General features: G+C 40.1%; 1 protein-coding gene across 1 annotated transcript in view; it reads left to right on the top strand.

Annotated features, from left to right (window-relative positions):
• Positions 1–12500, top strand: part of LOC128701149 (zwei Ig domain protein zig-8) — a 608905-nt gene that overhangs the window by 573030 nt on the left and 23375 nt on the right. The window contains exon 3 of the mRNA XM_053794749.2: positions 557–779. Within this exon, the coding sequence (XP_053650724.2) occupies positions 557–779 (223 nt within the window). The remainder of the gene's footprint in view (positions 1–556; positions 780–12500) is intronic.

The raw sequence follows: 12500 nt of genomic DNA, 5'->3' as shown, positions 1-12500 counted from the left end.
AACACTTGTTGCTGTATGAAATGCTAGTCTGTGTTAAGAGTAGCCAAATAGTTGATTGGGAAATTAATGGAATTTAGAGCATAAAGAGAGGCATACACCTCACGGAGTATACGCGGTGTCTCTCTTTCTCCATTTCAGATTGATTTATCAGTCTCATTGTAAGATTTCTTTGTCTTTTTTCTATTTTTAATCGGATTATCATTTACAATTTACGACTTGATTTACTGTTTTCATGTCACGGAAAATAATTGGTTTACATATTTCTTCTAAGATAATAAATATGTACTACTTTCTATAATATCTAAATATGTACATATATTTTAAATTCGAAAATCATATGTTTTCCAAAGTCCTTGAATGTTTGTTTTGCAGTTGCAAAACAAACATTCAAGGCTTCCACTGGCTTCCATGTATAGTCCCACAACTGTGGTCTTGGTGGGTAGGTGTGAGTTGGACCTGCCCAGCTTAGGCCATCAGGCCTGCTGGGCGGGTGTGACTTGAACTTGCCTGGCATGGGCCAGTAGGCCTGCTACAGTGATCCTTCTTATGTTCTTAGGTGTCGTGGATCAGAGTGTCGGACCTGCACATCCTGACGGTAGCGCAGTACACCTACACTGCAGATGACAGGTTCGAAGTGATACACTCGCCGGACTCCAACTCACAGTCGTGGGTCCTGAAGATCAACTCAGTGCAGCCTCGAGACAGTGGCCGCTATGAGTGTCAGGTCAACACTCACCCCACTGATCCCATCACCTTCCCTGTCTACCTCTTTGTTTTTGGTAAGTAAATAATAAAATAATCATATATATATATATATATATATATATATATATATATATATATATATATATATATATATATATATATATATATATATATATATATATATATATATATATATATATATATATTATCACACTGGCCGATTCCCACCAAGGCAGGGTGGCCCGAAAAAGAAAAACTTTCACCATCATTCACTCCATCACTGTCTTGCCAGAAGGGTGCTTTACACTACAGTTTTTAAACTGCAACATTAACACCCCTCCTTCAGAGTGCAGGCACTGTACTTCCCATCTCCAGGACTCAAGTCCGGCCTGCCGGTTTCCCTGAACCCCTTCATAAATGTTACTTTGCTCACACTCCAACAGCACGTCAAGTATTAAAAACCATTTGTCTCCATTCACTCCTATCAAACACGCTCACGCATGCCTGCTGGAAGTCCAAGCCCCTCGCACACAAAACCTCCTTTATATATATATATATATATATATATATATATATATATATATATATATATATATATATATATATATATATATATATATATATATATATATATATATGGTTGCTGCCTGGGTGTGTTTGGTGGTTATCCAAACTTGTCCTAAATTAAGCTAAATAGTCTTTCACACTAAGCTTAAAACAGAGTAGTACATTAGGAAACCAAACGCAAGACTATCCATCATTTATAAGTAATGGCGCGGATGCATCAATTGCCCGTCGAGATTAAATCCTCCCCGTCAACCGTGCCATCAATCCCCGATCCTCAACCATGATTGATGGTGCACTCTTCTGCTGGTTTGTGTGAGGAGAAAATGGGGAGGTACTTGGTGTTGCGGAGGACTAACTCAGTCTTCGTCAAGAGTGTTGATGGGGGCCATGTATCACTCCGCGTCAGGGAGGCAGTCAGGGGCGGGAGACTCATTTGCAGTTTCCGAAATATGTATCAGACAACATCGACCCCCAGGGACGAGAAGCCGTGGCATTGTGATCGTCACGCTGATCGGAGATTAATGAGATATATTTCGATCCCCGGCTGGATTTCTGTTGCTGGGCTGTTCTCGTAAGGTGTATCAAAAAATCCGGATTTGGGAGGGATTTTGGATCAAATTTCTAGCTTTTTTTTCCAATATATTAAAAATAGTTATCATGGATGAGAATTTGACATTGGCGGTATACTCACCTTGATGTACTCACCTAGTTGTGGTTGCAGGGGTCGATTCATAGCTCCTGGCCCCATCAGGGACCGACTATCGACTACACGAGTGTTATTGAGGCTGCATGTTACTTGTGCGCTACCAGTCAAGGAGACTGTAATCCCCAAGATAAGGATTAAAGTCAGGGATTAAAGTCAGGCTCTCTGTGTATAACTATAAACACTGAGAAATACACACCTGACTAACCTGGTGGTAGAGCACGTCTCGGTTAATATACAATGAGATGTAAACAAATTTAAAGTGAATACAGATATACATACCTCTTAGTGTGTGTGAATCATGTGAACCATGATTCACATATGATTCACATGATTCACACGGCTGGGTGTTGGAGAGTGGTTGCCACGAGCCGACATTCTGTGCCTGCACATCAGTATTATCAACATACAAAGAACCAGATGATAAATTAGACACATGTGCAACTCTTGGGTATCTTTATTGAGGAAACGTTTCGCCACACAGTTGCTTCATCAGTCCATACAAAGGAGATTGATGGACTGACCACATCGACTCAAGGTTGAGGGACTGATTACCTGATTCTCCTTCTGTTCTTCAAGATTCTCCTTTGTATGGACTGATGAAGCCACTGTGTGGCGAAACGTTTCCTCAATAAAGATACCCAAGAGTTGCACATGTGTCTAATTTATCAACATGTCGGTTCTCTGAACCATTCATCTACAAAGAACCAGATGCCTGCGAGCAGAACCAGGGCAAATCCATAGATAGCTGCAAAGTAAAGCGTAATACTGAGAACGCAGACTTGTTGTACACCTTCGACTTGCACAAGGTCAGGGGGCAAAAAAAGCTGCTATTTACTCGATAACTGACCTACTTTAATGATGGCGAAAATTTTTAAGGAAAATTTATATTTATGTTCTTACGACCCAGACATAAACTTTGGAGAAAATATTGTAATATCAGGCGGTGTCATTGATAATATCAACGGACAATGGTGGAAAAGACAGTTGTAGAGTGGAACAGGCTTTCTTAGTCAATCATTGACTGAAGAAGCTTGCTACACAGGCGAAACATCTCACTCAAGATACTCTTTACATCTGTTTCACCATATGTCTCAACTTCAGCATCGACAAAAGACAGCAGTAACTGCATGGCTGTCGGTAAAGACTATAAAAAGTGTGAATCAAGGTGGAGTAAGACATTGATGGTGGAATGGTCCTATCTGAATAATAATAATAATAATAATAATAATAATAATAATAATAATAATAATAATAATAATAATAATAATAATAATAATAATAATAACTGTTTTGCATTATTATTATTATTATTATTATTATTATTATTATTATTATTATTATTATTATGTGTAAAGCACCCTTCTGGCAAGACAGTGATGGAGTGAATGATGGTGAAAGTTTTTCTTATTCGGGCCACCCTGCCTTGGTGGGAATCGGCCAGTATTATTATTATTATTGTTAATAACAATAATAATAGTAATAATAATAATAATAATAATAATAATAATAATAATAATATTATTATTATTATTATTATTATTATTATTATTATTATTATTATTATTATTATTATTATTATCATTATTATTATTATTATTATTATTATTATTATTATTATTATTATTATTATTATTATTGTTAATAACAATAATAATAGTAATAATAATAATAATAATAATAATCTTTATTTCTATTAGTACATGATACAACTTATACAGACCATAGCTGATCATATTTGTGACATACTATATAGAGAGCCTATGGCCCCTGATTATGCAGAGCATTTTGAACAATCTATGCTAATTTTGTCGCCCAGGATGCAACCCACGCCAGTCTACTGACACCCAGGTACCTACTTAATGTTAGGTGAGCAGAGACAGCAGGTGTAAGGAAACACCCCTAGTGCACATGTATTGTTTTTGCTAAAGATACTGACGAGGGGAGAAAGTTTCGGATAACCAGTATTGTAGTAACTGACAAGCATCACTGCTAAGAACAGTGGAGGGTTAATGAAAAAAAATTACCCCGAGGAACTTGGCTTCTGAATATATTTCGAATAAATTCGATCAGAGGGAAAGGGGGAAAAAGGGTACAATTCCTGGGATCTAAACCCCCTTCACCGCGGCAAGGGACTCCTGACTGGACGGACTTTCTGGTAAATAAAACTTCAACAAGAAACTCTAATGACAGCTGCCAGTCACAGTCAACAGCAGAAGAATCTCAATCACAGTCACTAAAAGATAACATTGGGTCTCACTTATTTCTAATGGTAGCTGCCAGTCACAATCAACAACAGTAAAGTCTTAATCACAGTCACTAAATAGTTACCTTGGGTTGTAATTATCTCCTAGAATAACTGCTAGTCACCATCTCCAATGATCTCTTTCAGTCACCCCTTACGATAACCATCAGTCATTACCTACAGTGACCTCCAGCCACTACCTAAGAAGGACCTTTAATTACCACCAAACAATGACCTTCAACCACTGTCGGGTGTGAAATATGTCAGATTTCAATAAGCTCTGTTTAAAGCAGAGAATGAACCGCATTCAGAGGCACGTCCTCCTACATTCTCAAATAATCATCCCCTGAGCAGTATTCGCTCATCTCTCAAGTTCTCTCATACTCTCTCAATCTCTCTCCGTTTCTCTCTCTATCTCATTCACGGGTTCACTAGGAGCATATTAATGGAATATCACTTCGCAATTTCCATTGGCTAAAGGCTCGATCGTGTTTCCATGTATTTTTTATTCTCAGATCTATCAGGTGATTCTCACATTATCTCTCTGGCTACCGATGCCATGATGCTTCGCTTCTGGCTCGTGATGCTGCAATCTTTTATCTAAATTATTTCACGTTGAGGAACTTTTGAGTTCCTTAGGTGTCAAGACCTAAATTGTTAAGTTCTGGCGGTGTTAAGAGGTTGTGGATCTCTGAATTGTTAAATTCTGGTGGTGTTAAGAGGGTGTGGATTTCTGAATTGTTAAATTCTGGTGGTGTTAAGAGGGTGTGGATCTCTGAATTGTTAAATTCTGGTGGTGTTAAGAGGGTGTGGATTTCTGAATTGTTAAATTCTGGTGGTGTTAAGAGGGTGTGGATCTCTGAATTGTTAAATTCTGGTGGTGTTAAGAGGGTGTGGATCTCTGAATTTTTAAATTCTGGTGGTGTTCAGAGGGTGTGGATCTCTGAATTGTTAAATTCTGGTGGTGTTGAGAGGGTATGGATCTCTGAATTGTTAAATTCTGGTGGTGTTCAGAGGGTGTGGATCTCTGAATTGTTAAATTCTGGTGGTGTTAAGAGGGTATGGATCTCTGAATTGTTAAATTCTGGTGGTGTTGAGAGGGTTTGGATCTCTGAATTTTTAAATTCTGGTGGTGTTGAGAGGGTGTGGATCTCTGAATTGTTAAATGTTTTGATATAGTTTGTGGGTGTTATGACCTTAACTGTTGCGGGTGGTGGGTGTTAGCTGGAATGGATATGTGGGCGTGGTCGTCTCTCGAAAGTGCGAGATGGAGTTGGTATGGGATGAGTGGGTGGGAGTGAGTGTGGAATGAGTCTGTGGGAGGAGTGGGTATGAAATGAGTGAGAGGGAGTGGGTGTGGAATGAGTGGGTGGGAGTGGATGTGAGATGAATGGGTGGGAGTGGGTGGTTAGAACTTTTTTTTGCAAGAAGCTGCAAAATGGTTTGATGTTGACGACCCTTGACGCTGGGAAGGCTCTTCATCCTCTTCTTTGGATCCAACTTCAGTGTCTACAGTATCATTCCCCAGGCGCTGTATGACTGTCACCGACACTGAACTCTCATGTGTATATAAAATTAAAAATAATAATAACAATAATAATTACATAATAGTAATAATGATAATAATAATATTAATAATAACAATAATAATAAAAGTTATACTACTACTACTACTACTACTACTACTACTACTACTACTACTACTACTACTACTACTACTAATAATAATAATAATAATAATAATAATAATAATAATAATAATGGTAATAATAATAAGAATAATAATAGTAATAATAGTAATGAAATAATAATATTAATAATAATAACAATAATAATAATAATAATAATAATAATAATAATAATAATAATAATAATAATAATAATAATAATAATAATAATAATAATAATAATAATAATAATAATAAGAATAAGAATAATAATAGTAATAATAGTAATGAAATAATAATATTAATAATAATAATAATAATAATAATAATAATAATAATAATAATAATAATAATTATAATAAAATAATTATAATAACAATAACAATAACACTAATAATAGACATCAACAGCTTATGAAAGGAAACTTTTATCGTCTTGTGAATAAAATGAAATATATTTGGGTACGATTATTTTTTTTCCAGGTGATTGACTGACGTTTCATCTCAGGGATTACAGCCTCTTGTAATCTCCTTCTTGACACGGTGTTTGGCGGTGCGTGTCATGCGTAGCCACAGTTACCGTGTGCGTGTGTAATCACTGCTGCCGTGTGTGTGTAGCCATGGCTACCTTGTGTGTGTGTAGCCATGGCTACCTTGTGTGTGTGTAGCCATGGCTACCTTGTGTGTGTAGCCATGGCTACCTTGTGTGTGTGTGTAGCCATGGCTACCTTGTGTGTGTAGCCATGGCTACCTTGTGTGTGTGTAGCCATGGCTACCTTGTGTGTGTAGCCATGGCTACCTTGTGTGTGTGTGTAGCCATGGCTACCTTGTGTGTGTAGCCATGGTTACCTTGTGTGTGTGTAGCCATTGCTACCTTGTGTGTGTAGCCATTGCTACCTTGTGTGTGTGTGTAGCCATGGCTACCTTGTGTGTGTAGCCATGGCTACCTTGTGTGTGTGTAGCCATGGCTACCTTGTGTGTGTAGCCATGGCTACCTTGTGTGTGAGTGTAGCCATGGCTACCTTGTGTGTGTAGCCATGGCTACCTTGTGTGTGTGTGTAGCTATGGCTACCTTGTGTGTGTAGCCATGGCTACCTTGTGTGTGTTTGTAGCCATGGTTACCTTGTGTGTGTAGCCATGGCTACATTGTGCGTGTAGCCATGGTTACCTTGTGTGTGTGTAGGCACGGCTACCGTGTGTGTGTGTATGTGCAGCCACGACTACCGTGTGTGTGTGAGTGTGTGAGTGTGTAACCACGACTACCGTGTGTGTGTGTGTGTGTGTGTGGGTGTGTGTGTGTGTGTGTGTGTGTGTGTGTGTGTAGCCACGACTACCGTGTGTGTGTGTGTGTGTGTGTGTGTGTGTGTGTGTGTGTGTGTGTGTGTGTGTGTGTGTGTGTGTGAGTGGGTGTGTGTGTGTGTGTAGCCACAACTAACGTGTGTGTGTGTGTGTGTGTAGCCACGACTACCCTGTGTGTGTGTGTGTGTGTAGCCACGACTACCGTGTGTGTGTGTGTGTGTGTGTGTGTGTGTGTGTGTGTGTGTGTGTGTAGCCACGACTACCGTGTGTGTGTGTGTGTGTGTGTGTGTGTGTGTAGCCACGACTACCGTGTGTGTGTGTGTGTGTGTAGCCACGACTACCGTGTGTGTGTGTGTGTGTGTGTGTAGCCACGACTACCGTGTGTGTGTGTGTGTGTAGCCACGACTACCGTGTGTGTGTGTGTGTGTGTAGCTACGACTACCATGTATGTGTGTGTGTGTGTGTGTGTAGCCACGACTACCCTGTGTGTGTGTGTAGCCACGACTACCGTGTGTGTGTGTGTGTAGCCACGACTATCGTGTGTGTGTGTGTAGCCACGACTACCGTGTGTGTGTGTGTGTGTGTGTGTAGCCACGACTACCGTGTATGTGTGTGTGTGTGTGTGTGTAGCCACGACTACCCTGTGTGTGTGTGTAGCCACGACTACCGTGTGTGTGTGTGTGTAGCCACGACTACCCTGTGTGTGTGTGTAGCCACGACTACCGTGTGTGTGTGTGTGTAGCCACGACTATCGTGTGTGTGTGTGTAGCCACGACTACCGTGTGTGTGTGTGTGTGTGTGTGTAGCCACGACTACCGTGTATGTGTGTGTGTGTGTGTATGTGTGTGTAGCCACGACTACCATGAAGATTAGTCTCCAATAAGAAGTTTTTTAGGCTGACTCGCCGTGAAAGGGATTCGCTTCATTCACCACAATAAATTTATAATCATCTTTCTCTATGCCAATTATATTCTTGGTGGAGCTCAAATTATAGGACATCACGGCATTATTATATCTCGTGGTATAACACCAACCAATTATATGGTAAACTCTGTTATAACGTTCCTCTATACAGTGCAATTTAATTGTAAAAGAGATTGATAAAAGGACATCCAAAAGTGAATATCAGGTGCAAAGGCCTTTTAAGTAGGTGCTGTTCAGTCTTGGAGGCCTTTTTCTCATATTTACAAAACTGGCCAACATGGGTCGCCTCGCATGAGGCGTCCAGGGAAAAGTTACACATCTGCACTCGGGCGCAGTGGCCAGGCGAGGCACTGGGCTCCACACCGGCGCTCAGGCCTCGAGAGAGAGAGTCTCAACACTTGCACTCACTTGGGCAATCACGGTAATGTGTCGACACTGAAGAGCACCACTCGTGCCGGCACTCTCACTGAGGGAGGTAAATGTTTACACCTTTTGTCCAGTGGACAGTTTGTGGACCTTGATATGACTGTGTGAGGGAGGGGAAAGAAAGAGAAAGGGAGAGGGGGAAAGGAAGAGAAGGAAAGGCAAAAAGGAAGAGAAAGGGAGAGAGAAGTATGAAGTAAGGGATAAGAGAATGTGGTGGAAGGAACTGGAATATATGGAGAGAGAGAGAGAGAGAGAGAGAGAGAGAGAGACAGAGAGAGAGAGAGAGAGAGAGAGAGAGAGAGAGAGAGAGAGAGAGAGAGAGAGAGAGAGAGAGAGAGAGAGAGAGAGAGAGAGAGAGAGAGAGAGAGAGAGAGAGGAGAGAAAGAGAGAGAGAGAGAAGAAAGTAGAGAGGCACGTAGAAGAAAGAAGATAAGGAAGGTAGGGAAGGAGATAGAGACAGGGAAGGATGAATACAGGAATAAGGCGGGATGAAGATAGGGAGAAGAAGGATGAAGGAAGATAGGGAGGAGGATTGAAGATAGGGAGAGGGAGGAACTCACGAATTCTTTTTATTGTAATTATTATTATTATTATTTTTGATAATTTTTATTATCATTATTGTTGCTGTTCTAATAATAATAATAATAATGATAATAATAATAATAATAATAATAATAATAATAATAATAATAATAATAATATTATTATTATTATTATTATTATTATTATTATTATTATTATTATTATTATTATTATTATTATTATTATTATTATTATTATTATTGTTATTATTATTATTATTATTATTATGTTTAATCTACAGGAAGAGTCAATGTCTCCGAGAAAAAAATTATTCGATTCTCTGTTATTGGGAAAGCTATAATAATATGGAAGCGATACACCCGTATGGGCCATGCTAAAAGAAAGAGGAGCAGACAGGAACACACACTAACGGAACCTAAATAATTATGGGAACTGATATGTTGGAGTGCAAGAGACTGTTCAGGAGGCGGAAAACAAGTACACGAGGGCACCGTTGGAGAATTTCAAACGAAGATGAATTCCACAGAGATGTGAGGAAGTGTTTTCTTACAACCCCCCCCCCCCCGCTCAGGGTGGCCAGGAGATGCAGTAACTCCTGGACGTGGAAGTAGCGGAAGCAGGTTTCATACCTAGTTTTAAGAATAGATATGACAGGAAAGGAAGCCAATAGACAGGGCCAAGGGCTCGACCCCTGTATTCACGTATGGGTTGGCAGAGCAGGTGAAGTAAGTTACTCCCAGTGTGTACAACACAGAGGTGGCCGTGAGTGGTGGGACAAGCGTCCGTGTTGTGAGACGACTATATCACCCACACCCGATGGCTGGATTATGTGGAGGAGGTGGAGGAGGAGGAGGAAGACGAGGAGGAGGAGTGCGAGTACAAGGAGGACGAGGAGGAGGAGGAGGTGGGCGAGGAGGAGGGGCTAAGAGGAGGAAGACGAGGAGGAGGAGGAGGCTAGAAGGAAGAGGAAAGGGAGGAGGAAATATAAGGTGGAGGAGCATAGGAGAGTAAATTGCAGAGATTGAGTGGGTGAATAGAGAGAACACCGAGAGAGAGAGAGAGAGAGAGAGAGAGAGAGAGAGAGAGAAAGAGAGAGAGAGAGAGAGAGAGTATGAGAGTGGTACCTATCTTCATCACTACCATCTATCTCTTGCTCTCCAGCCTCGCCAATCATCACTTCCTCTCTTCTCCCCCCCCCATTTCTTAATTGCCTAGTGTGGCAGCAGTTCTTACATTCTCCAGAAGTTTGTGTCTCTCATTCGCTTTATCAAATTCTCTTCGCTCTAAGCCATAACTTTAATTGACAATTAAAATTAGAGCCAAAACAGCAATCTGTCAAGAAATACGAAATAATATAGTGCACCCAACATTATAATCTTAATATTTCTTCAAGGTTTTAACACGGTTCAAGGAGACTAATAAGGAGCTCTTCACTCCTTAATTAAAGAACCAGAGTCATAACGGTGTAATTGGGGTTAATTAGGCTCGCTATTGATCCTTCAAGTCATTAGAGCAGGAGGTAATTATGGATGTTTAGCATTTGCTTCACTCTGAGAGTTTGGGGGACAGTTTTACCAGCATTTACGTTGTCAGAATCAAGAAAGAAAGAGAGAGAGAGAGAGAGGTGAGGAAAGGTTTGTTGAGAAACTAGACAAGTTTTTCCTGACAAGGGGTTTTCAGAAGATGAAACACACACAGGCATTCCTAATTCTTTCTAATTGTGTTGGACAATATAATATAAACGCCTCGTTCTATAACATTTTTTATTTTTTTAATATGGAGTTAGTGCTCCATTTGCAGCTAAAAAAAAAAGCACCAGTTCTTCGAGAAATTGATTCATACAGCATTTAAACAGTATCCAGGGGAAATATGGGCTATTTCTCAAGCAAAACCTGATCTTACTCTTCCAAGACGACGGTGGAGGAAACCGGTTCGTGACTTGCTGTTCCAATTGACCTCTCAGATGCTCGATAATATTTATATCTGGCGATTGTGAGAGTCAGTCCAAGTGGTCGATTTTACTTTCATGTTCTTTATGCCAGTTTGGAACAACTTTAGTGGAGTGAATTGATGCATTATTGTCTTGGGATAAAGCACAAAAAGTGACTGAAAACACATTTAAATAGATTACTCAGTTGACAGTTCCATAGTTCAGGCAGCAGGTGTTCATATTAATTTGTTTAATATATTTATAGATGGGGTTGTAAAAGAAGTAAATGCTAGGGTGTTCGGGAGAGGGGTGGGATTAAATTATGGGGAATCAAATGCAAAATGAGAATTGACACAGTTACTTTTTGCTGATGATACTGTGCTTATGGCAGATTCTAAAGAAAAATTGCAAAGCTTAGTGGATGTGTTTGGGAGTGTGTGTAAAGGTAGAAAGTTGAAAGTGAACATAGAAAAGAGTAAGGTGATGAGGGTATCAAATGATTTAGATAAAGAAAAATTGGATATCAAATTGGGGAGGAGGAGTATGGAAGAAGTGAATGTTTTCAGATACTTGGGAGTTGACGTGTCGGCGGATGGATTTATGAAGGATGAGTTTAATCATAGAATTGATGAGGGAAAAAAGGTGAGTGGTGCGTTGAGGTATATGTGGAGTCAAAAAACGTTATCTATGGAGGCAAAGAAGGGAATGTATGAAAGTATAGCAGTACCAACACTCTTATATGGGTGTGAAGCTTGGGTTGTGAAAGCAGCAGCGAGGAGACGGTTGGAGGCAGTGGAGATGTCCTGTCTAAGGGCAATGTGTGGTGTAAATATTATGCAGAAAATTCGGAGTGTGGAAATTAGGAGAAGGTGTGGAGTTAATAAAAGTATTAGTCAGAGGGCTGAAGAGGGGTTGTTGAGGTGGTTTTGTTATTTAGAGAGAATGGATCAAAGTAGAATGACATGGACAGCGTTTAAATCTGTAGGGGAAGGAAGGCGGGGTAGGGGTCGTCCTCGAAAAGGTTGGAAGGAAGGGGTAAAGGAGGTTTTGTGGGCGAGGGGCTTGGACTTCCAGCAGGCGTGCTTGAGCGTGTTCGATAGGAGTGAATGGAGACGAATGGTATTTGGGACCTGACGATCTGTTGGAGTGTGAGCAGTGTAATATTTAATGAAGGGATTCAGGGAAACCGGTTATTTTTATAGACGGACTTGAGTTCTGGAAATGGGAAGTACAATGCCTGTACTCTAAGGAGGGGTTCGGGATATTGGCAGTTTGGAGAGAAATGTTGTGTATCTTTATACGTATATGCTTCTAAGTTGTTGTGTTCTGAGCACCTCTGCAAAAACAGTGATTATGTGTGAGTGTGGTGAAAGTGTTGAATGATTATGAAAGTATTTTCTTTATGGGGATTTTCTTTCTTTTTGGGTTACCCTGCCTCGGTGGGAGACGGCCGACTTGTTATTATATATATATATATATATATATATATATA

The sequence above is a fragment of the Cherax quadricarinatus genome, chromosome 73 (assembly GCF_038502225.1).
Source record: "Cherax quadricarinatus isolate ZL_2023a chromosome 73, ASM3850222v1, whole genome shotgun sequence".
Classification (NCBI taxonomy): Eukaryota; Metazoa; Arthropoda; class Malacostraca; order Decapoda; family Parastacidae; genus Cherax; species Cherax quadricarinatus.
This window is presented reverse-complemented; position numbering and strand designations above follow the sequence as displayed.